This window comes from Microtus pennsylvanicus, chromosome 22 (genome assembly GCF_037038515.1).
Source record: "Microtus pennsylvanicus isolate mMicPen1 chromosome 22, mMicPen1.hap1, whole genome shotgun sequence".
Taxonomy (NCBI): domain Eukaryota; kingdom Metazoa; phylum Chordata; class Mammalia; order Rodentia; family Cricetidae; genus Microtus; species Microtus pennsylvanicus.
The window spans coordinates 29,846,514-29,872,811 of record NC_134600.1 but is presented as its reverse complement, the minus strand read 5'-3'; the positions used below and the strand labels follow the sequence as shown (position 1 = coordinate 29,872,811).

Genomic DNA, 26,298 nt, shown 5'->3' with positions numbered 1-26,298 from the left:
ATAACACTGCAAAAACACAAACGTGTTCATAGCATGCATGTTGCCATGTAACTCGTTATTCCAAAGATCAAATATAGTCGTTTTAATCAAACATGCAAAGTTTCACTCTATGGAAGATAACGAACCGCAGAGACTAAAGCACGCTGTGTTTTAGGGGAAGTAAATAGGAACACAGCATGATTTTACTCTATTCTGCCTCTAGTGCTCATCCTGGCATTCTTCACCCACGATTTGCTCAGATAGGTTAGTTCCAGAAATAGAAAGTAATACGTAATAAAAACCATGAATTTTGGGGGCTGGAGAGATGGCTCAGCGGTTAAGAGAATTGCATGCTCTTCCAAAGGACCTGAGTTCGATTCCCAGCAACCACATGGTGGCTCACAACCATCTGTAATGGGGTCTGGTGCCCTCTTCTAGCCTGTAGGCATATATGCAAACAGAATATTGTATCCATAATAAATAAATAAATATTAAAAAATCCCATGAATTTTAACTTCTTAGAGTCCATTAATATATGATGACATGTATTTTTCTGCTCCTGGCTCATCACCAGGTTTTAGTTACACAAGCCCGAGGAGGCTTGTCAACTTAGGAAACATTGCTGATTTGTTAAGGTAGAGCATCTTCACTTCTACTTCAAGTCAACATAGTCACACAGGGGGGCAATAAAGTTAACCAAGCTAAGCTGGAAAGAGACTTCTAGGGGCAACTCTTTGATTATCATAAATAGCATGATTTAGCAAAGAAAATGTTGATTCCCTGTAAAGTTTATCAAGATGATTTAAGGTAAGTGTTTCAGATAGTAGATAATGTATCTAAGTGTGTTTAAACTAGAGAAGGGGGAGGGAGAGCAAGAGGAATGTACATAGGGGAGAGAGATACATGTATGTATACACACGCACAATTACGCCCACATTTCATATGTCGTTGACTGGGAACACATGCGGAGTTTAATATAACAAAGTATAAGACAATCAAAAGGGTGACACTTTAACATTTTGTATGATTCCAAAAATACTTACCACAGACTATTTTAAGTATTATCAGAAAAAATATAATTTTGATTTCTGTCATTATCTAATCCTGTCCATCCAGAGTAACCAGGACAAACCGTTGGGAAACAAAACTCTCTATACATAATGCCGCATGATGAGGGAAAGGAGTTTACCAACCATAGGTATTGGGGAAATGCCAGGCAGTACAAAATGTATGTGTTGGCTGGACACGCAACATATTCTTTATTTACAAGTAATTGTCTTTTGGAATAAAATTTAATTAATCTTTCCTAAGACTTATAAAAGTATTTTTTCTTCTCTGCTTTTATTTATTTTCGAGACAAGGTATTGCTGCATAATCTACCTATCTCAGTCTTCTGAGTACTGGGATTATAGGTGTGTTCAAATAAAATTGTTTCAACCCATAAACAGCAAACGTAAGACCGGACAACTCTAAAATTTCATATTTCCATTTTAAATATTACATTAAAAATTAAAAACACCCACGCTAAGTAGCTATGTATTCCTTACGTTTTTAAAAATATTGTCTCGGGTAGGCCAAACCTGCCTCAGACTGGCTCCACTGCTGAGGAGCCCCTTGAACCTCTGGTTTGCTGTGGATTAGATGCAGGAGTGTGAACCCAGGGCCCACACATGCTAGGTCAGCTCTGTGCAAGCAGCTACACCTGCAGCTGTTCTGCATCGATAGCTTTCATGTGTTGGAAGCATTTCAAAGAGTAAGCAACGTTTGTGCAAACAACGCTTGAAATCGTTGAGTAACCAAATAGTTGCTGCTTCTGTAAATACTTTGGTGAAATTACTCTGAGGTATAGAGGAACTTTCATACCACTTCCACACCTTTTTGATGAAGAAAGAGCCCTGTATATAAGTAGATTCCCACTATCCAGATCGCTAATTGTAAATGTCCTACTATTTACTTTTTTTGGTGTATTTTTCCAAGTCCTGACATAATTAGCCAAATAAAAGAAGAACATATAATTAGATCCCTAAATCTTTGTAAGTATAGTGTATCCAATTTTCCACTGTCTTACAAAATATCCAAGTACATGGTGTGTATCTGTGTTGATAAATGTAAATTACAAATTTCTAGGGCGAATTCTTATGATGACCACTCCGTTTCATTGATATAAAATTTTATCACCAGTCATTCCTTCACTCAACTGTTTATTGAGGGCTCTGAATACTGCACAGGCCTCTGAAGGAAAGATCCAGAGTTCCACACCTACCGGCAGCTACCAAACAGTGAAAGTTAGAAGATAAATGTTAAAGCATAACGCAACATTAAAATTTGTATCTGAAAATATTATGTTGTTTCCTTCTTTCCTACTTGTTTCAGCCTCAGGTTTCTATCGGTAAAATATTTTTGAGGAGACAAACTTGAACTTATGAGTAAAATTGAAAGTTCTTTATGTCCATCATTGGTCCTTAAGTACATCTTTGGCCAACTTCAAAATTAATATAATACAACAACATATATAATGTCTGATATACATAAATTCAGGAAATGCCTTTTATGTGGCCAAAACTAAGCGATCGGCTGTAGTTTATAAAAGTAAATACTTTTGTGTCTACTTAGACACAGAAAGTAGTTAGGGGAAGGAGAAAGGGTACATGTGTGCCCATCCATTCAGAGAATGCTCTTCTCTTAGCACACCTTTTTTTCGAGCACATATGGCTATCCTCTCTTATCTATTTAATACACTATTTTTTTACTTTCTAAACAATGCATGAGACATTTCATCCTTCTATATTCTGCTTCACTTCTAGAATAAGAGTTTAAATCATTTGCCTAAACTATGATAATACAAACAGCCCTTTATCCTCTTAGGATGTTTTAAAAAAAGAGTCTCCTTTTAACTTAATTCTACTAGCCATATCTGATGAGTATCTAAAGGAGTCTTATGTCAGTGCTTAACAGTGTTCGCACATGCATATAACACATACTCACACACACATACATGCACACACGCATATGCACACACAGATAAACACTATCTTGTCCCTTAATACACTGAACAAATGGTAAAGCTCCCAATTATCCTCGGTAGTAACATAATTATCCAAGAAAATTGTGAGCCAACTCTGACATTGATGCCAGTTAGATTTCCCACAAAGAACAGAGAGATTAATGAGCACAAGACAGAAATAATGTCACTGCCCTCTCTCTCCCAGATTTCACTGTCATATTTTTACTATAGTCACGATACAATTATTGCCTACATATGTCTGCATTGGGTGTCAAAGATAATTCCCTGGTGTGGGAGGTTCTTCTGTCTGTGTGTTGCTTTTCTTTGTTAATGAATAAAGAAACTTCTTTGGCCTGTTGATAGGGCAGAACTTAGGTAGGCAGGGAAGATGGAACTGAATGCTGGGAGGAAGAAGGCAGAGTCAGAGGGATGCCATGGAGCCGCCTTAGACAGATGTACTGAAGCCTTGCTGTTAGGCTAAGACCTTGCGGTGATGCACAGATTAATAGAAATGGGTTAAATTAATATGTAACAGTTAGCCCATAAGAAGCTAGAGCTACTGGGCCAAGCAGTGGTTTAATTAATACAGTTTCTGTGTGATTACTTCAGGTCTAAGCTAGCCAGGCAGCCGGGAAGAACAAGCGGCCCTTCCTCCAACAATTCCCCACTTATTCTTTCACTTCTCCAAAGCAACTCTCTTTCATTGACCCTCACATCTCAAATAATGTATACTTCCACAAAGCAAAATTGAAAATGAACAAGAGAAGTGCTTAGCTTTAGCTTTTACTATCGAAATATGCCGCTGATGTTCTTATGTTAGTACTTATATAGCTATTCTATGGCGAGATCTATTTCCAAACTCCCCAAAGAATTTAAGCATCCAGTAGAAAAGGACTTTCTTATGTTTTTCCTGACCCCCAAAGTGTATCTGACCTTCTCAGCATCAGGAGCATACAAATGTTTGGTTGATACAAGCTTTTGAAATTGCAAGTGTTTAATTTTGCTTACTGCGGCATTTATGTTTATGCTGCGTACCACAACTATTAACACAGTCAGCATCGATGCTTTAATACTTATTTTCTGATTCCATGCATTTCTCACTAGTACTCTTAATTCTGGACATAGACAGCCACCCCAATTATGTATTCAAACTGGAAATTATATACTATAATCACATAGGCACAAATATTTCTTGTATCTGGAGATATTAACTTCCTTATTTGCCTTTCAAAGTTAAACCCTTGTCTCTAAAGCGGGCTGAGCAGAGGTACCTGATGTACCACCACTATCAGCTAAATGCTGGCTGCCAGTTACACCGGTGGCTGTGTTTCTCGTTAACAATTGCCACTTCGTTTCTTATGACTGTATCTTCATTCTATGACAGCCATGTGTGAGGACCTTGGAAAATGTTAGCTCCTAGTAGACATCAAAGCCTCAAAATAAATATCCCAGTGCCTGGAATGTGTTACCTCTTTTGGAGCGGTTGGTCAGTGAGGTTCCATATATTGGTGATGTGGGATTTCCCTCTCTGTGCTGTGATTACCATTAACGAATGAAGTTACTGCTTTGGACCTACAGCAGAGCAGAACATAGCTAGGCAGGGAAGACAGAACTGAATGCTGGGAGGAAGAAGGACGGAGTCAGGGAGAAGCCATGTAGCCTTCGCTGGAGACAGACGTGCTGAAACTTTACCGGGTAAGCCACAGCCACATGACAATACACAGATTAATAGAAATTGGTTAAATTAAGATGTAAGAGTTAGCCAATAAGAAGCTAGAGCTAACTGGCCAAGCAGTGATTTAATGAATATGGTTTTTGTGCGATTATTTCAGGGCTGAGCAGTCAGGAACCAACAAGCGTCCTCCCTACTACATACTCTCAAATATTACAGGCTATTTATGGTGCTATTGGTCATTCTCAGAACTTGATAATATGAAATATCGCTCAAGATGACATACGAGATGGAGCTATCATGTTGGTACTGATGTGGAAACTTCATCTCTAGGTGCTATGCACATTACTGGATGAGAAAAGTAATCGTCAATCTTACCCAGCTGTGATCCCTGTGAGTTACAATAATAACAGTCCTGGAAAGATGTACCAAAGTGCAATAGTATCATTAACATCGTGGGAGTAACCAAGCACTTCCTGAGTGGATTTAAGTTTCATTCCACAAGATGAAACCTGGCATCATTCTCGGGACCAAAGGCCTGTAGGTAGACAACTTGACCTTGGGAATTACCTCCTACTACCATACTTGGAAACAGATACACTGCTTCTACTAACTTACAGTTATACCCATAGATCAAACATCTCCCCACCTTCATCTGAGAAGCTTCTGTTTCCAGCAGATGGGGATTAACCTGAAGATTCACCACTGGTCAAAGCACAGAAGATAAGTGACTGTGGAATATCTAGTACTAAAGGGAACATCTGCATCACAAACTCTTCTCCAAGGCTCAGAGATCATTGAATAATTGGGACAAAGGGATGTCAAGAGCTAGAAGTCCATGAATGATTATAAAGCAAAGGTGTCTTCTGGGCACCATAGGGAAATTCTCATGTAAACTCATTGTGCCTGTGATAGTATACACAAGACCTATGAACATTTAGGACAGACCAAATCTCAACAGGAGAGGGTAGAGTTACAAAACCTCAACCCTAGCTCCTGGACACTGACATTTGATAGAGGCAATTTTCTTTAAGAGTGTAGTCCCTTGTAAGTCAACCAAATTCCAGTGCATGACCACACATTGAAGAATATGTGGCCTTTAAAATCAGCCATCATAGGTTAAAAAAAAAAACAGTGTACTAGCTGGTTTTGTGTGTCAAGTTGACACAAGCTAGAGTCATCAGAGAAAGGAGCCTCAGGTGAGGAAATTCCTTGATGACATCCAGCTGTAAGGCATTTTTTTCTTTTAGTGATCAATATGGGAGGCCCAACTCATGGTGGGTGTTGCCATCCCTGGGCCACAGGTCCTGGGTTCTATAAGAAGGTAGGCTGAGTGAGCCATGAGTGAGTAAGCAGCTCCCCTCACATGGTCTCTGCATCAGCTCCTGCCTTCAGGATCCTGCCCTGTCCGAGCTCCTTTCCTGACTTCTTTAGTCATGAACAGCAATGCTAAAGGGTTAGGCAGATAAACCCTTTTCTCCCTAATTTGTTTTTTGGTCATGGTGTTTCATCACAGCACTAGAACCCCTTAAGTAAGACAAATAACAACAAAAATAAAATGGTGGCCAGGAAAGGGAAGTGGACTGGGAAGAGTTGGGGGCAGTGAAATTAAAAATATGCATAGCATAAAATTCCCAAAGAACTAATTTTTCGAAGGAACATATTATTCCTCATAACTTCTTCCTGCTTTCACAGAGATATCATAAACAACTTTCAAGTTCCCCCGTCACAAGCAGTACCCCTCTCTAGCAGTGTGTTTTAATCATCTGCATCCTTCTGATAAAATGGAGAGGAAAGCAGAATAAAGAATAGTGGTAAGAGAAGAGCTTTTAACTCTCATGCCCTTGAAGTACTCTTTCTTTCAAAATGCTAGTATTAAAACGAAAGAACATAACACAATTAAACAGAGCCCAAGCTGAACTGACTGAAACTCTAGATTATACAAAACAAATAATAAAATAGTCGTCTTTTACATTCCTGACAGGCCAATTTATAGAAAATCCATAAGTGAAATTCAAGATATAGAAACATATTTATTTAATGAGCTAATCTAAACTCTATTAGCCCTCTGGAATGCGAGGCTAAAAGAAAAGCCTAATAGTGTTTATTCATTTAGACTTCTGACTTTATATGCTACATAAATGTAGGTATGGGAGAGGTCACCTCTGCTCACTTTTGGGCCACTCCATATGTGAATACAGACACACACACAAGCACCTAACAAATCTCCCTGGTGAACACAGGCTCCACATTCTCTTTCTGCTGAGCCTTTGAACATCGGATCTCGAAAACACAGAAATACAATTTCACTAGCTAAGGCTTTGGGAGATAATCAATGTCTTATTTAGATTATTCAAGGGGTTTAATTGTGGGTATCACATATATGATTGTAATTAATAATGTATGTCACTTTAAAAATTATACACAAACTACTGATTGTCAAAAAATTACATTATGACTCTTAATTTCAGGCCTACGATAGCAATAATACTCAACTTGATAACCTAGTTAATAATATCAGTAGTACATTTTTTTAGAGATCCAGAAGAAAATCACATTCCTGTTTCGAAGCATTATTTTGTAATTTTCTTCAGAATACAAACTTGTTTATTCTCTGAGAATTTCAAGCATGCGTTTAGCTTCAAAATAGAATGGAAACTTCTTAAAACAACAATGGTTAAAAAAACATTCTTTCATTAAAACAAAACTAAAATCCATCTAAAATTTATAAAGGACCCTTTGCTCAACTCCGATAGCTGACATACTTGAAATAATGGACCATCAAAAGAACAATGTCAGGACCTGATGTCTGCTGGTGTTTGTATCAGCTGCTGCCCTGGTGTTCTCCAATCATGCTTTCATCGTGACTTTGCACAATAAAATCTGTTGGGGTTTAATTCTTGATTCATCACAACTAATCTTTGTGCAAATCATAACCCCTAAATGGACTATTTCCTCAGCAAGCTGGTGCTCGCATCCTCTCTGAGCCGAGCTTGTGATTTTGTCCACTGGGAGCTCCTGTGCCTTTCCCTAAGTGCAACCCGTCTTGTCTTCTACAACGAGAATTGGATGTCTTTGTTTATCGTGCCCTATTGCCACAACTAAGTCTGCCACATCTTAATTACCACTTTGAAAATTTGCACTGTAGTTAAAATATGCAATAGCTTTATGTATTTCCAGTTATTCGTCTATCTCCTATCTTTACACATTAAAAGGACTGGCCACTTACCATGTTGCTCATATTTCTGTATTGGAAAATACATAAATCTGGATTTTTTTTACTATAAACCATTACAAAACCTTCTCCTATATAATTAATTTATTTTAAAATACTTACTGAAAACCTTATGCAATTTTGAACACCACTGAAAATATAATAAAGCCAGACAACTGGTCTAAAATGCGACTTTATAAATAAGAATCCAAGCTCTTCCAGCTTCAAGGCAGGTCATGCTTCCTGCTACTCAAACATTGCCCAGGGCACATGACACGTGTCTCCCACAGAGACAGCCACACCCTACAGCAGTTTGACTACAAGTGGCCCACTGTAGTTATAATCCTTAGCTATGCATATCAATGCATAATTTATTTTGATTAAAAGGCAGACATGGCATTCTTCAGAACTGTAATAATATTCTCCACAACTTGGTGACAATCTTTATTTAGCCCATAAAGTTGCATATTGCTTCTCTTAAACTAACTGAAGGCTCCTGCTGAATAATTTGGCCACTATGTCCAGTTTGTGATAAGTATGTCAAATGTGCACTTCTGTACTAATAAACCAAAGCAACATTCCCAACATTCACCAGCTGCTAACAATACCATTCTTGATCCTTGCAGCTTCAGATGATAGGAGTATGTTTTAATGTTTGCCACAGTTGCCTGAAACTAGAAAATCTGACACTCACTATAGCCCCTTTTACCTAAGCATAGCTCTGTCAGACCATGGTCCAAGAATGGAATCAAAGCAGGGAATTCTGAGTGTTTGTGGGGAAACTCCAAGAAAATTAGAGAAGAATCTTGTGACCTCAGTTTTGTCAACATAAGGAGTTGCTTTCGGATTGTGCTTTCGAGCCCCTCTCAGATGTTCTGGATAGGAGTGAGTTGACTTCACATTATCCATTATTGCTTGCTGGTGCTATCAATTAAGTGTTTAAACTATCCTTTACACGCCTCTGCGGAAAAACTCCTTACTATACACAGTTTGCGTGAGGACTTTACTCAGGGGACCTTTCTTAACACTCAGTGTATAAATCGTTTGATGCTCTGAAGAATGCTGGCTATTGCATAAGACTTAGGCCTCCTAGTGTTTAGGTTCCATTCTTCCAGGTTCCACCACCTCAAGAGTGGAAAGCATTTGCCTATGGAAGGGAGTCCATGTTTACCATCGCAGTTGCACACAAGAGGAGGATGTCTAATCAGCAACTGAGCTTACATTGTATAGCTCAAACTTCTAAACAGTTTCTCAAGCTCCCACACTTCAGAAGATGGAGAAACACAAGCCTTGGCTCTCAATTTTTCAGTTTATGGCTTCTAATGGCTCCAGTTAAACTGTGATTGTTTAAGTATTCCATTAGCTTCTTGAATTATTTTATAAGTATTTAATTTTTTGAAAAATTAAGCCATGCTAGTGAAGTAGGCAAACAATCTCGTGGGCTGAAAACATAAAAACAAGAAGGAAGCCAACATGTGCTAAGAGCTGCAGATCATTAAACTAGATCAGAGCTGGGGGAAACTTTGTATGCACTGGCCAAGGAAGGAAAAAAAACACTTTATAAAATGGTAAAAATGCTAAAAATATATTAAAGCTCATATAAATATCCATAGTCCCTAAGGGGCACTTTTGAATCATAGGTTTTTTAATGGAAGCCTCTTACAACCTGCAAATGATTCCAAAGCTGTACAGCGGTGTATAAATACGTTTCACAGATAAGTATCAGGAAAATGGGTTTCAAATCATTCTTCAGCAGCCTTACATTATTCTGTTTGCACTCAAATAAATTTAATCTAAACTTTCATTATCATTCATTTTCTTCTGATAATGTTTTGAAATAAATCCTTCTTCCTCTGTCAGTACAATAGAATAAGAGGAATCTTGGACAGAAGCTTAGCTTTCCTCAGCCAATCCAGAGAATTCATTACTATTGTCACGCTCACAAATGAAGAAACTAACCAATTAGGTTGTTTTCCATGAGTTGACTGTGTTGCTAAGATTTATTTATTACAAGTATAGAACTAAAACTTCTGATGAATTCGTGATACAAATATTGTATTTCTGTATGATATATTTCTATATGACAGATTTATATATTTCTATATGAAACAGTTTACAGTTAGTGCTATTTATTAGAAAAAGCACACAATAGGTAGTAAGTTGTTTTATATTTAGGGACTCTCTCTCTCTCTGCCTCTGCCGCTCTGTCTCACTCCATACATATTCTATTTTACAAACAAAATCGAATCTCAAATTGCTAAGTTCCTATCTGTCCTTCTAGACTCCACATGCTATCCGTAACCAGAGGCAGTCATCACCTCCCTAATCTCTACCGTCAAACGCCAGTAAAATGGCGAGTGACAGAGGAGCCCTCACAGTAAAACAGGATCTCAGCTTTCCTAGAGAGCAGAACTGAAGTCAGAGTGCGGCTTCCAGCACCAGTGATCAGGAAGATAAGAAACCAGGTTCCTTCTTCATGACTCTTTTTCTGTACCAATTGCTTTCAGAAACTAAATGTCATTAGCTTAGTAGTTCTATAAATATCAATACCTCATTAAAAGAATATTAAATGTCAAAATCCATATAAATTGATGAGTAAACGCCTTGAAATGTACAATGTTCAAATTTCTATTTACTAGATCTGTGATGGATGATCCGTATCATCTCATTATTTATGGAAAATTATAAATTTATCATAGATTATTTTATACATTTGTCTTTAGTAAAATATTCTTGAAATGTTTATAATGACAGGTTGTCTTGTCAAGGGCATTTAAGACTTGACATAATTTAAAAGTGACAAATGCATGCTTCCTCATAGGACAGCAACAGGCAAGTGCTGCTATCACTCATCAAGTCAAGCTTGATGACCTCATCATCTTCAATTATTTGCTTTCAAAGAAGGACATCTGCTATTACTAAACTGTATAGATCATAATATTAGGTGTAATTATACATAACAAGCAGAGTAAACATAATCAAATACAACTCTTGAAAAAGACATCTGAAATGTTTAGTCATTTAGAAGCCAAAACTAAGAAAAAAGCAATGGTTTAAAGTCTAGTGGCTATGCTCGCGAGTATAACATGAAACTGTGCAAACACAGTGCAGTCAAGGAATGCAGGAATCAGAGAGATAGCATTCACATTGAACCACATCAAAGACTAGGATTCTATGTAATATTTGTGAACAGAATTGTTAAAAATTATTTCTTCTGGTAAGTAACAACATTAGACAACTAGTTTACGTGGCAAACCCATTTTGTTATAATCAAGATAATCTACTTTTAATAGTAAAGGAGGTATCATGGGAGTTTCTAGATCATTGGAATAAAACAAATGCCTTTTATCTTACAAAAATCTTATGCGTAGAATTATGAGATGTTATTTATCTTAAGACTTCTATGCCAATCAAACAACAGATATCCTTGATGGAAAATGATGAATAATACTGACTAAACAGCATCATAAATATGTTATCTCAAATTCTCATATCATTCAGAACCACAAGTTTCATCAATTAGGTTGTTCTTATAACTGGTATCTATAATGTCTCCCAGGGGCACTCTTCTAAATATTTCCTATCTATAGATGCATGATCCCCACAATGGGAACTGCTGAGATGATGAAAATGCACAGATGGGCCTTCCTGGTCTAATCCACTAAGACCAAGCCATTGCAGGAGACAGCAGAACTGGTACCTCTTCCTGTTGACTTCTACTCTCCAACTATAAGGTGGGTTGTTTCCCCGTTCACCTGTTCCTGACACAATTGCTGCCTCCTGACAGGTTCAACCGCAATAGGCCATTGATCACAGGCTGAAACTGCAAAACCGTGACCCAAAATAAAATCCTTCTCTTCACAACTACCCAGCTTGTTATTGTAGTAATAAAAAGCTGGTCTTGAAATAAAGAAAGAATGAAAGAAAAAAGAAAGAGAGAGAGGAGGGAGGGAGGGAGGGAGAGAAAGAAGGAAGAGGAAAAGGAAGAAGAGGAAGAAAATATGACTAGACAAAATCTCTGTCTTTGAAACTACCCAGGTAGTTATCACAGTAATAGAAATCTGACTATCATAATTACAAGGGGTAAAGAGGTTTTTAAAGAGGATTTAAATAACATCATATACATTTTTAACCAATAATTCTGATCAAGTAGAGTCTTCAGATTACTCCAGTGTTGATTTTAGTTTGGACATGAATCCATAAATTAAAAAAAAGTACAAAACCATTTCATTAAATGTAAACCCTCCTATTTAGATGTAAAAGCACCAGGACTGGCTGGCGCACTGGAACCAACAAATCTAACTCTTGCTTTTACATTTTGTGGTGGCGGTTGCCATAACTTTCTATGTTTTAAGTTTATGTTTGAGTTATAAATTTACAATGCTATATTTTTTATCTTGCTAAATAAACTGAATTTTATCTGGAGACAACTTGGTGTCACTCATTTCTAGGAATAAAAATACACTCTATAGTGAGAATTTCGAGAATGAGTTGATCTCAGAATTACACCAATACTAAATTCATTTCTACATTCTCTAACCTTCAGCTACACTCACTAATTAGAACTTCAGTTGAAATTACCACTCAACCATAGTCCAACATATATTTATTTTGTGTATGGGGGCACATGTACTCCATGGCTCCTGGGTGGGGGTCAGAAGACAACTTACAAGGTGGGTTCGCTCCTTCATGATGTGAGTTCTGGGGATAGAATCGCAGTTGTCATGGTTGGGGACAATCACTTTTACTCACTGAGCTAACTCATCTACTTCATTAAAACTTTTATACCTCAAATCCTCCAGTACCCCTAAAGCATAACATACAACTGAAAGAGAAAGAGAAACGCAGCACTCACCCCCATTCCTCTCCTGTGCATAACATAATCCTTGTGGTGGCATTTCAACTGTATTTTAATAAATGAAGACTAACTGATGATCTGAGAAGAAAAGAGTCCCAGTAGTCAGCTTTATAGACCAGGTTATGGTAACATACACTTTCAATGCCAGTAGCCACAATTACACGCACCTTTAATCTCAGTAGCCATGCTAGTTGCCATAGAAACTGGGCGGTGCATGACTTTAATAACGGAGATGCATCCCTTTAATCCCAGCACTAGGGAGGAAACAGCTCTAAGACACACAGTCTCCTTCTGAGATTCCAGAAGGCAGGAGTGCCATTTCAGACTGAAATCTAGGTAAGAGCCAGTGGCTCCTTGTTTTGCTTTTTGGACCTTCAAGTTGAACCCCAATTTCTGACCCTGAGTTTTTATTAATCGTGCTTCAAATCCTCCTGTATTTCATCTGCATTATAACACTTTTACCATCTGTCACACCATATGGATTGGTTATTTGTGATGCTGACTAGAATACTAACCCATAAGACAAGGATGTCGTTCATGTCTGGATGCCCAGAATCTAGAACATCCATGGAATTTAGTGGATGCTACTCAAGTAGTCGAAGAACTTTGATGGGTTTTGCTTATTTGTCTGTTTGGTTTTGGTTTTTGATTTTTGTTTTTGATTCTACAGTCTGGGGCAATTAAGGGTTCTTGTTTTCCAGGTCATTAACCAGCTCTATTGTTATCTTCAGTCAGCCCACTGACATTTGAAGGTGGTGGTCCTCTTAAATCTTTCTCAAAAGGCATGTAAATCATGTTGTTCATGTTACCTGGAGGAACTCACTACATGTTTATATTTGCTGATGTGAAGGACCCTCTGACAAGCCTATGGGTAGTTTTTCCTCAGCTCTCCCTCAGCTACTTTCAATGCCCACTTCTTTGGATGCTTCACCCTATCAGCTTCTATTTCCAGTCCTTTTTCACATTAAAGACGGAGCCTTAGGAGAGGTGGTCAACACTTGTAAGCTTCGGGGATTTTTGGCAGTGGAGGTAGGGGATGGGAGATGGGGGATTGTGCAGCATTTTTGTCGAGAATTAGAAGTGCCAAAAAAAAAAATCTGTGCTAAAAACAGCAAGCAATTGGAAAAACACTTCCTGTTTTATAATTCTTTCAGCTATTCCATCATGAGGGGAATGTTGTCCTGTTTTTCCTAGACCAGAGGTGCCAGTCATCTCTACTCTTTTTGTTTAGCATACCTCTCTCTGCACGCACGCACGCACACACACACCCTGACCACAGACACCTTCAAGCACATATACACTCACTCACTCTCTCTTTCACACACACATACACACTCACATACACACATATGCACACGTTTCTCTTGAATCAGAAGTAGTGACAGGATTGTCACTACAGGGTAACTAGTGAAATCCCTTTCCCCAAGTAAAGTATATAAAACATGTTTTGTTTCATCCTTGTAATAAGGTTCACACACACACATATACATATATAAAAGTCTACTTTGGTTTTGCTACTGTTTTGCCCTTGAAAGATAGCCATATTTTTATTTAATTAGACATCTAGTTTTAACCAAAAGCCATGTATAATGACTAAGAATAAATTAATCAAATTCTACTTCATCACTATCATTTAGCTCATTGTCAGTGTTCTGGAAGTGACAAGTCGTCTTCTTATATTGAATTTCAGAAGAGTTGAGAGAATTATGAACAAGTCTTTATATCCGTCCATAAATGTGTCTTGCCTGAGGCTATTCACTGATAGAGATAAAATAAATGCACAGAAACAACAGCAAAAAAGAATCCCTTGTCAATAATTAGAAAGTAAATACTCAGTTTGTCAGGAAGCAGACTCAAAGAGAAAGCCTGTGTTCCGTGATTAATTCCATTAATGGAGCAGCAAGGAGAGCTACAGATATGACTTCCTCTCCATACCAGGACCCTAGGCTGGGAGCCAGGGCCTTCTCAGGATGTATTTGGAACAGCTCCTATCTCAAGAGCCTCCAGAGAGGGCAGGTACTTTAAAGGCCTCCCACTGCACATAGAGGAGTGAGCTGAATCACAGGGTGTCGGAGAATACTACAGTGAGCATACGGATATCAGAGGGAGACTTTCGGGAGCCAGTTACTCCTTCCACTGTGTCATCTAGGGACCCAACTCAGAGCGTCAGGCCTGCACAGCAAATATGTTTAGTGCCTTTGCATGGGCTGTCTCAACACTCCCATGTTTACTCTTCATATCCTAAACACACTCTGTGTTGTTCTACGTGCATTTCTTGCTTAAATTCTAACCTGTTGCATCTTCTCTATCTGTTGAACTCATGTTTATACTGATACACTCTATGGAAAGACACTTTTCCCTTGAAGCTTTTCTCAATCGCACCCACTAGGAAAAGAGTGCTTCCCACTCATAAGTCCATCATATTCGTTTTTATCTTTCACAGATATCACTATCATCTGAGTCCGTATCATATTCATGGGTGCAGACATGCATGGAGAATATTTCAATCATGGTATTTTCAAAAATTCATGCTTTAGTCTCATCTCTATTCCAAAACCATTTATGAGAATGCCTCTCATGTATTAGAAATTTAAATAATATCTATCTTCCAAATACTGGGGATATAAGCAATAAATGAAGAATATATTTCCAAATGCATTTATTGCCTTGTGACTTACCACAGAAGTGAGATAAATGCAAATGTTCAATGGACAAACCATCCATCTTTCAAACTATTTCTTTGTATCATTAGCATAGTATGGACCAAAATGCAACTTTCCTAATATTTTAAAAGCTAAGCACACACACATACACAAACACATACACCTGATTACAATATGATTCTGCTCATCATTTATAAGAAACATAATACTGTTTTCTTATTAATTATAATTTTATAAGTAAAAATTGGCTCATTTAAATGGTTACAGAACCAGTGAGCATTGCGATTACAAACTAAAATTCTTCAGAAAGCAGAGAGCACTTGACAAGTCCTAAAACCTTACTTTTCTCATACATTATACTTCAGTGAGTGCATGAATATAACAGCTATCAATCTTCATAACTTAATATTTATAAATAGAGTGAAGAACTCTGTCTTGGAGCTATTTAAATCCCATACTCAATCACTTCCGTTGGTGAGTTGTTTTTCCAGTGTTCTCTGACACAGTGCTAGACAGTCCACTAGCTGTGTTCCAGATGGACCGAACGTACTTTTTATATAGTAGAAGGTGTCAGACCTCTTGGAATTAAAAAAAAAGACTACACAACTCTGCCTATGCCCTCAGCTCCAGTCTCTTCACATTTGCTCTAGGTTATCATTCCATTTTCATGTGACTTCTTTTCCCCAGAAGACGCTTCACACCCCGTCTATTTTTCTGTTCCAAATGCAATCAGGGAATAAAAGTACTCAAATCAAAGCTTCTGCAAGCTTGTGAAAGAATTCAGTTGTATCTGATGTCTAAACATACTGTGTTGTGCTGTAACGTATTAACACCCAATCTTACTAGACTGAATCATGTGGATTTAACATTAGAAAAAGGTATAGAAAGGTCTATATACACATTCAAGACATAAAAATGATTTATATTCCCTATTATATATTATTTTCTCTTCCCAACTAAAGTATGTAGAAGCAGGCCAGCAAGAGGAATGCAAATAGATCCATACTTATCACCCGGCACAAAACTCAACTCCAAATGGATCAAAGACCTGAACATAAACACCAGAAACACTGACCCTGATAGAAAACAAAGTGGGAAATAGCCTTGAATTCACTGACACAGGAAAAGACTTTCTTAACACAACACCACGAGCACAAGCAATAAGCTCAACAATTAATAAATGGGGCCTCACAAAACTGAAACGCTTCTATATGGCAAAGGACACTGTTATTCAGACCACGTGGCAGTCTGCAGAATGGAAAAAGGTTTTCCAATAACAAATCCAACAGATGGCTAATATCCAAAATATATAAAGAATTTTAAAAAAACTAAATGTCAAGAAAACAAATAACCCTATTTAAAAACTTTGTACAGATATAAGTAGGGAACTCTCAGAAGAGGAAACTCAGTTGGCAAAGAAATACTTAAAATGTTAAGTCGTCTTCCATCAGAGAAATAGAAATAAAAATTACTTTGAGATTTAGTCTTACACCTGTCAAAATGGCTAAGATCAAAAGTAAAAGTGGCAGCTCATGCTGGAAACGATGTGTAGTAAGGGAAACATAGAACCACGGCTGGTGAAAACGCAAACTTGTCTGGAAGTCAGTGTGGCGGTTTCTCAGAAAGATGGGAATTCGTCTACCTCATGATCCATCTATAGAACTCTTGGTCATATACCCAAAGGACACCTCATGCTACCACAGAGAAACTTGCTCAGCCATGCTCATTGCTGCTCTATTCACAATAGCCAGGAACTGAAGCAACCTAGATGTGAACAGATGAATGGATAAAGAACAAGTCCATTTATAAAATGGAGTATTGCTCACCCACGTAAAATAATGGCATCATGAAATTTGCGGGCAAATGGAAAGAACTAGAAAGAAGTCATCCCAAGTGAGGATGTTTACATATCTCGGTTCCCTTTTGATTTGATGGTTAAGCAGGCAAGTTAGCTACGTAACTGTCACATCTCCTGGGAATAAAGATATCAATGATGAGTCTACTTTTATAGCTTCAATTTATGGATCAATCCATGTTGTTATCAGTGACTCTCAGCTAATGAGTGGGGTATATCCTCATCGGGTATAGAAGAACCACCAATGGGGATGGGTATGTACAAACTGAAAACTATCCCAGTTAATATTAAAAATATATTTAAAATTTGAAAATAATCATCCACTTTCTTAAATGCAAATATTATGTCAGTTAGTTGTATTAAAATGTGAGCTGGATGGGACTGAACATGCCAAAGTCCTGCAGTTTGGAAGGCTTTGGAAGGAAGATTATTAAGTTAGAAGCAACCTGAGCTATGTAAAGAATTCCATATCGGCTTGGGCTACATGGCAAACCTTGTCACAAAAAGAAAAAAAAAAAGAACTCAAACAAACAAACCACACAACAATAATAGCAAAATTGGTAAGTGGGAGCATCAATTTTAACCTAAAGCAGCATCAGTTTATGCTAAAAAAAATGTAGATGTTAAACCCCGTGAATCTAGGAGTTCAGCTCCTTTCCTAAAATTCATATTTGTTTTATACGCCACATCTTTAGAAACTGTGACATTATGTTAAGACTTTCATGCAAGAGAATATTTTATAGAAATAAATTGACAGGGAGAAAGAAAAGGACAAAGGGGAGAGAGAGAGAGATGAAGAGACAGAGAGACAAGCACTCGCCGTCCTAAGTAACGTAACAGGCACCACGTGTGGACAGCGCCGGTGGGTGCTTATGGAGCTTGGGCTGTAATAAATGCACTCACCTCGGTTAAGTGAGGATTGGGGTTAAAACCACAGAGGCTACAGACGGTGGTCTGACACTCAGTGCATGTGTTAAAGTTGGCCTTTTCTGGACTATGCAACAGAAGTTCAGTGGTGTTGCAAAGGGGACAGATGGTTTTGGAGAGGTCTTGTCCTGGAGTCTGTGCTGCAGAAGTAGGTGGTGGCTGCAGAGGTCTTCCAGAGACCGTTTGGCTTGTCGGTTTCATAGGCTGTTGTTGAGCTAAGGGTTTCGCTGGAGCGGGCTGTTGAGCTGGGGGTTTCGCTGGAGCAGGCTGTTGAGCTGAGGGTTTCGCTGGAGCGGGCTGTTGAGGCTGGGGCTTTGCTGGAGTGGTCTGTTGAGGCTGGGGCTTCGCTGGAGCGGGCTGTTGAGCTGAGGGTTTCGCTGGAGCGGGCTGTTGAGCTGAGGGCTTCGCTGGGGTGGGCTGTTGAGGCTGGGGCTTTGCTGGCGTGGGCTGCTGAGGCTGGAGCTTTGCTGCAGTGGTCTGTTGTGGAGGTTTTGTAGGAGCTGGCTGCTGAGGCTGGGGTTTCACTGGGGTAGGCTGCTGAGGCTGAGGCTTTGCTGGAACCGGTTGCTGAGGTGAAGACTTTGCTGGGCCTGGCTGTTGAGCTGGTGTCTTCCCAGGTCCAGATTGCTGAGCTGGAGGAGTCTTTGTAGGCCCAGGTACCTTAGCTGGAGGCTGTGGGCCAGTTTGTTGAGCTGGGAGTTTTGCTGTTCCTGGCTGCTGAGCCGGGGATTTTACTGGCCCTGGTGGAATCTTTCCAGGACCAGGAGTTTGAGTTAAAGGCTTTGGCCCGGGCTGCTGAGATGAAGTCTTCTCCACTCCAGCCTGCTGCACTGACGGCTTGGATGTCACTGGAGGTTGCACTGGGGCCTTCACTGTCCCTGCAGGTTGAGCTGGGGACTTTGTTGGCCCTGGCTGCTGGACTGTGGCCTTTGCAGGTCCGGGTTGTTGGGCTGCAGATTTCCCAGGACTTGCTTGCTGAGCTGGTGTTTTGGCTGGGCTCTGCTGGGAAGGCTTTCCTGGTTCTGAAGGTTTAGTCTGAGGCCTGGCTGCATCTCTTTCAATAGGCAGCTTTGTCTGATCCGTCTGCGGAGGCTGGGAAGATGCCTGGGAAGGCTTTCCTGTGCTGGGGGCTTGTGGTTTTATTTTTTCTGCTTGTTGGGAAGATGCTGACTTGGGAGAGGGGTCCTGCTGTATCCCTTCCTTCACTGGCCCTTGCTGTTTCGGAGCCGACTTGGGTGAGGGCTGTTGTAAGGGAGGTTTTGTGATTCCCTCTGATTTCCCTTGGTCCTTCTGAGCAACTTTTTGTTTCCTTGTTGTTTCCTCCTGGGATGCCTCAGAGTCCGATATCAAATCAAAAGGGTTGAATTTATTTACTACAGAGGAGACAGCAGTTAAAGGGTTAACGTCTGAGAAGAAACCAGGCATCAAACTAGGCTTATACTCTTCCTTAAAATCAGTTCTGGACTTTGATTCTTTCAAGCTAATAGTGGACGGACTCCTTCCAGGCAACTTCTGCTCCGACCTAAACGTGTCTGTAGTTCTGCTTTTACTGAGTCCAGGCTGAGCGGGACGCCCAGGGTCCGGGGGCTTTCCGGGTTGTTTGGGAGACTGACTACTATCCAACTCTTGTTTCCTGGAAAATTGAAAACAGCGGAAGTTATTTCAAATCAAATCAATATTTAAGGTTATTCTTTTCTTATATCTCGAACGTATGAAGCCCCAGTTCGTATTGCAGCCTAGATGGAACATAAAATTTTCCTAGTCTGATACTTTTTTGAATGGGTAGACATTTTAACAAGGTAGTATAGCAAAAGCAGCTTCTTTGTGACAAAAACTTATGTGGATAAACAATATAAACTTAGATAAATATATTTATTAGACTATAACATATAAGTTTAAAAAGTAAAACTGCATTGTCAAGGTAACGCCATATTGACTATCTCTAGTACGTAATGTCATACATGACTATGTCTCCTTTTTGATCAAAACTTATGGTCAAGGAAAAACAAAGAGAATTAAGAAGTTGCTTTAAAATATAACAGCTTGCCAGTTTTGTTTTTACTTAATTTCCATAATTCGTAGTTACCTAAGGCACACTGTAATATTTAGATGACCTGCAGTAATGGAGCTAAATGATACCTTTTTAGCATACTGAGAAATCTAATGCTTTACACAATTTTGCTTTGTTCTACTTGGAATGGAAACACCCATCAAGCACTATCCTTATTAAGCCTTATAAAGATTTGTATGTTAGTTACTAAACTTCTTTGAGAAACAAACTTTCTTGTGCGAGGCCGATATTACTTTATTCGTTCTAATAGTTAAATATTAATGTGGAATTTTTATGCAGCATCACAGCTGAGACTTCAAGTAGCTTGAGATAACAACCTGATAGCCAAGCAGCATGGAACCAGCTATGGCCCCATTTTTGAAAAGTGCTACTACTTTCTTCAGTGGAAGAAAACATGTAATCACTTCATTTAGCGATTGCTACATTGTTTAATCATCTTATCTATTATCACTGATATTGCTAGACAGGTGTAACAAGAAGCTTTACATGACAGTTTTTTAAAACAACCTGTCAATATGATCAGTTTTAAGTGATCTGAATTGAATGATTAAGACAGGTATTTACAGATATGTTGTTATATTAGGTATGTTAAGTTTTGAATGAGCCATTTCTGTCAGCAACAAAAGTGCACTGATTTCCTTCCACACTATAGCAGTGGGGAAAAACAGATAAGGAGTTTTGCTTCATCAATGTCCCTTTCTATTTGGAAAAATGCATATTTCTGTTTGAAAGAAACAAGGAAAAAGAATGCATGATTCGGGAGCACCTGAAATGTAAGATGGCCCCAAAGAGTTCTACATCTTTTACTCTGTCAAAACAGGCTAGTTAGGGACACAGCCACACATTGTGAACTTTGTGGTATTTAATAATTCTCTTCAGGACTTCCCTAATGCTTACAGTATGAATCAGGATCTAAGAGAGAGTGAAAAGAAATGGAAAAGTGTTACTAGTAGCAAAGACTGAGTGAAAATATTTTTCCACTGGCACATATGCATAAAATGACGTAATAAAGTGACTAAATATGGTAGAGTGTAGCTCACTGGTGCAGTGTCTGCCCGTATTATCCAAAGTGCTGTATGGATCCCAGGACTGCATACTATCAATGCTAACTACAATAGAAGAGTTTGGGATGGTCCCTCCAGGAAGCGGTTTTTTTTTTTTAAGAAAATATTTTACTATGTTTCCAAGGCCTTAATTTTAAAAGAGACCCAACGCTATTTCTTGAGTCATTACTCAAAGCGCTGTGATATGTTTTTTTAAAGTCATTGCTATATATGTGCATTTGGACATAATGTAAGAACGTCTTCCTAGGACACCCTACCTGCACCCCCCCCAACCGCCATCAGAAGGCAGAAGAGTCACCATAAATAACTGAACATAGGTTACTTCCAAAGAGATACATTGTTTAGATTTTGACATTATTCTAAAATTGGTTCTGCATTCGAGTTAATATAATGCAAAACTCCCTTGAAAGGACTTTGGTAGAGTTTGTGCCTGTATTATAAGTAATTATTGGGAATTTCACCAAACTGAACCTTTGTATGTGGTCTTTGAAAGTTACCTTTAAACAAAGGCCAAGGAAATATATTCTTGATTTTTATTGTCATTTCTTGAAAATACTATTAAATTATCTTAATCTGTGTCTTGTGACACTACTTCTTCACTTAATCCAATGTATATGTAATAGCAAGTGAAAAAAACCAGCTTCACAAATACCAAATATTTGTTGTAACAGAAAACATCAAAATTGAAAACAAGCTGCATGTGCTACACATCATAATACATTATAATTGCATAAATATCCCAGAAATATTAAGTTGTGCTGTCAGAAAAGACATGCATAGCCACAAAGACCGTCCCCAAATTCTAACTTGGCTTTAATGATTGTCAGTATGTGAATTCAAGTAAAAAAGAAAAACAGAAAGGAAATCACCAAGATAGCGACTTGACGCCAAACAAAAAGGTAAAGCTGCCTGAGAAAAAGTGATCCCGTGAACCGTTTGCCCTATCAGCCACTCTACTGAAATCTGAACTAAAATGCAAACTCTGCTTGTACGCTGAACTATGAGCTAGGAGAGGACATTCACCCATCTTTTTATTGCCAGCATCAGGGCTGGAAGTAGGAGAAAAGCGCTAATGTTCGATGAATCCGTGGATGAATGGATGGGCCACAATGTGAGAACCAATGGAGGAAGGCAACAGGTCCTTGCTTCACTCTCCATTAAAGTTTCTTGAGTTCCTTTCCCTGCAAAGTCTTCTACAGGTCTTCTAAGATTTTAAATGTATACTTCCCATATTCACTTAAGAACCCGGCTTGACCTATTGTTCTATAGTAAAAGAAAAACAAACAAACAAAAATAGCGGAGCAGATGGCCACTCAGTAGGGGAGCCTCAGAGGAGCACCAAAGGAAACCATCAACTCCCAGATTTTATCTTCTGGGATAAAAAAAGTGTGCAGTAGGTAGGGCCTTCTCATATCCCAGCTTCACGAAACAAGTGAACAGTAGAAATAAAAATGTCTTTCCCTAAGTCTACAATGAAGCAATGTCAAGAAGAAATTTTGTTCATAACCTTATTCTGATTCTAGCCTAAATTATTTGTGTTTAATTCCACATCCTTTTTTTTTTTTCATTTTACTAATGCTATTCCCAGATTAGAACTTTTCTTTCATAAGTTAAGAGAGAAGCTGTTTTGGATAAAATGATATTTCAGGCATATGCAAATATAAAAATCTGAACCAGCTGGAATGATGAAATGTTTTTAAATGTAACACAACAACAGTCAATGACACTTAATTTGACAGTGCTGAGTCACATAAAATATTCCATATCAGAAATAAAAATACCTAAGAAAGAGCTATTCACTTTTATAAGTGAATATGTCCTAGAGAGGACATAGGATTTAAAAGGCTAAGAGAAAAATTCAAAGTCATAAAACTAGGTAAGGAAGTTGGGCCTCCAGCCTCCTAATGAGGGTGCTTCTGTGAGGACTCTCACTTATTCACATGTAAAGGAATAAAATTTGTATTATTAGCATTTCTAACAATGCATACAACACACAGCTTGTGTGGAGCCATAATTGAGACTTTTCTAGGGATGGCATTGAGATTAGCATGCTTATATCTTCCACTCCTTCCTATTAAAAATCCGGCAAAATGTCCCTGTGAACTTGAGTCATCCTCAGAATGACTTCCTAAAACAGGTAAGACAGGTTTTTATTATCTTCTTTAGAATCCAGGAACATGAGACATACATGAGTAGTGAAATGCATATTAATTTCCTATGAGTCACAAAAAAATCAATGCACTAAGAACCTGAGTCCTGGAGCTGAAAATCCTTACTTCTCAAAAGTAAAGCCAGATAGATAAATTCTGCCATGTCTAATGCATGCATCTAAAAGTCTAAAAATCTGAAGTAATCTGGACCTTTATATGCACGTATATTTAATTAATATGATCCTAAAAGTCTAAATGGCAAGGTCAAGTGGATCTCTCAATATTATATGTAATGCATATTTTCCCAAAAGTATACTTTATAAAACTACCTTGGCAAAATATGTGTGTGAGAAAATAAAATATATATATATATATATATATATATATATATATATATATATATATATTTGTGTATCTTTTACAAATCTTTACCAATTGCAATTGGGGGCAGAAATCGCCGAATAATAACAATGCCAAAGTGTTCGGTTGCTAATGAGGAACTTTGAAAGCATACTGCAAACACACACAACATAAAGCAGCGGTTATATTGACAGATATCTTTCTCCAGCCATTTGCTGTCCATAAGCAAAGGTAAAACACCAATGATCTCGGTCGTATTTGCAACCATGCCAGACCTGTTGCATGTGGCCCCTCTGGAAAAATTAGAGATCTGGCTAAGAAAAGCCCTGCTGCTCACTATGATCCTAAAATGACACTCTTAGTGAACATTTTTTTTTCTTTCAAAGGCAGGATTTTAGCAAGCAGAGAAAAACAGCTCCTCTTATAAATTATTTAAGAAAAGCTTCAAGCGTTTACTAGTTTTCAACAATAAAAGATTTTTAAATTTTGGGGCTAATTTTCACGCTACTGTGGTTTCTTTCGAATTAAATAGGGATTTTCATCCGACAGAGTTCAACATTTCAAGATCACTACCCTTAAGAAACTTAATCTTCTCCTGTGATAGGTTTATTGTGATAACTGGAAAAAGCAGCATTTGTGTGTTAGCATGCTGGCAGCTAAGATGAATTTTTTTTAAGTTTATGAAGTAGAACATTCTTTACCTATACATCCAGCTCTTTCATACTTTTGATACCTCAAGTCAAGATCGTGTAAGTCCCGTTAAGTAGTAAAAGGATGTTTCAGGACCATGGATAGCTATTTGTTCCGCCTAAGGATGTGAAGTGAAAGGGTTTGTTTACAATAATAAAGGCGGAGAAAGCATGATTATACCCTCTTGGTATCTAATTAGAAAACAACTCATTCATTAGAAAGGGGGGAAATGGAAAGCTGGAGAGGAAATGAATATGTTAATATTACAGATTAGCTTTTATAATTGCTTGTGCAAATTGTCATTTATTTATCCTGTTTTTAAGTGTGGATTGAAACCTAATCTCAAGGTAATGCAAATTCCCATCTTCCATAAACTGAAAGTCATTTTTGCATAAAACAGAGCAATGGTTTTAAAAAACCACCATATGCTAATTCTGAAATACATGTACAGCACCTGCTCTGCTGTGACCGAACCATCTGTTTAATGTCACAAAATATCTCAGGGCCTCTCTCACTGAATATAAAAGGTGTATTTCTTCTATGCCTTTTACCTAGGCAGCTCCTGTTCTCTGGGGAAAGGTTGGGAATGGAGGACCAGTCACCTCCAGGGGCTTAAGGGTATTGTTGCAGATATATTTACACATCATTTCCAGAGAAAAAGACCTCAGAACACTAAGGAGGTTTAAGCGTACAGGTAAACACGCAACCCAGCTCTATCCATTTTCCAACACGTCTGTGATGTATTAATGGAAGATTTCCAGATTAGTAAAACACTGTAGGGCATCTCTCCACACCACCCTAGAGGGAAAAGGTTACAAAAGGCCAAACATTTAAAAAAAAATTTAAAATCACACCCTAAAAATCACAATTCCAAGAACGCAATTCATGACTATCCCACCAGAAACTCTACACTGCATCATTTTTATTCCGCCCATCCAAAGCTTATGATCGCCTTATCGCCACCCCATTAGGGAGAATAAAATGAAGGGAGGCGACATATATGTACCACCGCGCGGGCACACACACACATACGTGCACGGGAAGCGGTATATATATATATGCCTGGACCTCTCCATCATGCTGTGCGTGCCTGTGCATAGAAGGCGACTCCGCAGCGGCCGCGGGGACGCTTCCCTTGGGCAGCCCCTGCGCCCTTGACATGACAGCAGCGATCTGTCTCCTCTCCTCCTCGCTCAGCTGGCTCAGGTCCGCCTCCATGCCGGCTGGGATTCCGGGGTGCAGGGCGCTCCCCGAGCCGCCAGCCCCGCCTGCGGCCGCCGCCAACCCTTCGGGGAGCCCTTCCCCTTCCAAGCTCGCCTCGTTGCCCATGGCTCTCGGCGGGACACGTCCCGGTGCAGAAGCCCGCGGCCGCCCGAGCCCCGCCAAACCGGGGTCCGCCCCGAAGCGTGCAGGCTGCCCAGCCCGGGAGGATCGGGGCCCTCTCGGCTGCCCGGTGCAGCGGCGGGGGGGATGAGCGCGGGCTCAGCGAGGTCCGCAGGCGACGACCGCGGCCGGCCGCTCCTCCATGTTGGACAGCGCCAGGGCGAGCTCCTCGCTGCCTGCCTCCCGGTAGCCGCCTCAGCACCCGAGCAGCCCGGGAGCGGCGGAGCTCGGCCAGCCCGGCGCCGTCGGCCCCGCCCCGCGCCCCGCCCCCTCGCCGCGCCCGCACTGCGCGTGCGCCGCCCCGAACAGGTGATGTCCGCCACGCCCCCCCCCCCCCCCCGCCCTGCGTCGCGTCGCGCGTCGGCGCCCCAGCACCGGCTTAAAGGCACCGGGCGACGCCGCGGTGAA

The 26,298-nt window shown here is 39.4% G+C and overlaps 1 protein-coding gene across 3 annotated transcripts in view; it reads right to left on the bottom strand.

Moving 5' to 3' along the window:
* The window catches only part of Pclo (piccolo presynaptic cytomatrix protein), a 270,157-nt gene extending 244,190 nt beyond the window's left edge, over positions 1-25,967 (bottom strand). For all 3 annotated transcript variants that reach the window (XM_075956228.1, XM_075956227.1, XM_075956229.1), the window contains exons 1-2: positions 25,598-25,967; positions 18,149-19,805 (exon numbers count right to left, since the gene is read on the bottom strand). In XM_075956228.1, coding sequence (XP_075812343.1) covers positions 18,149-19,805; positions 25,598-25,836 — 1,896 coding nt within the window. In that variant the 5' untranslated portion in view covers positions 25,837-25,967. The remainder of the gene's footprint in view (positions 1-18,148; positions 19,806-25,597) is intronic.
* Positions 25,968-26,298: the final 331 nt, after the last annotated feature.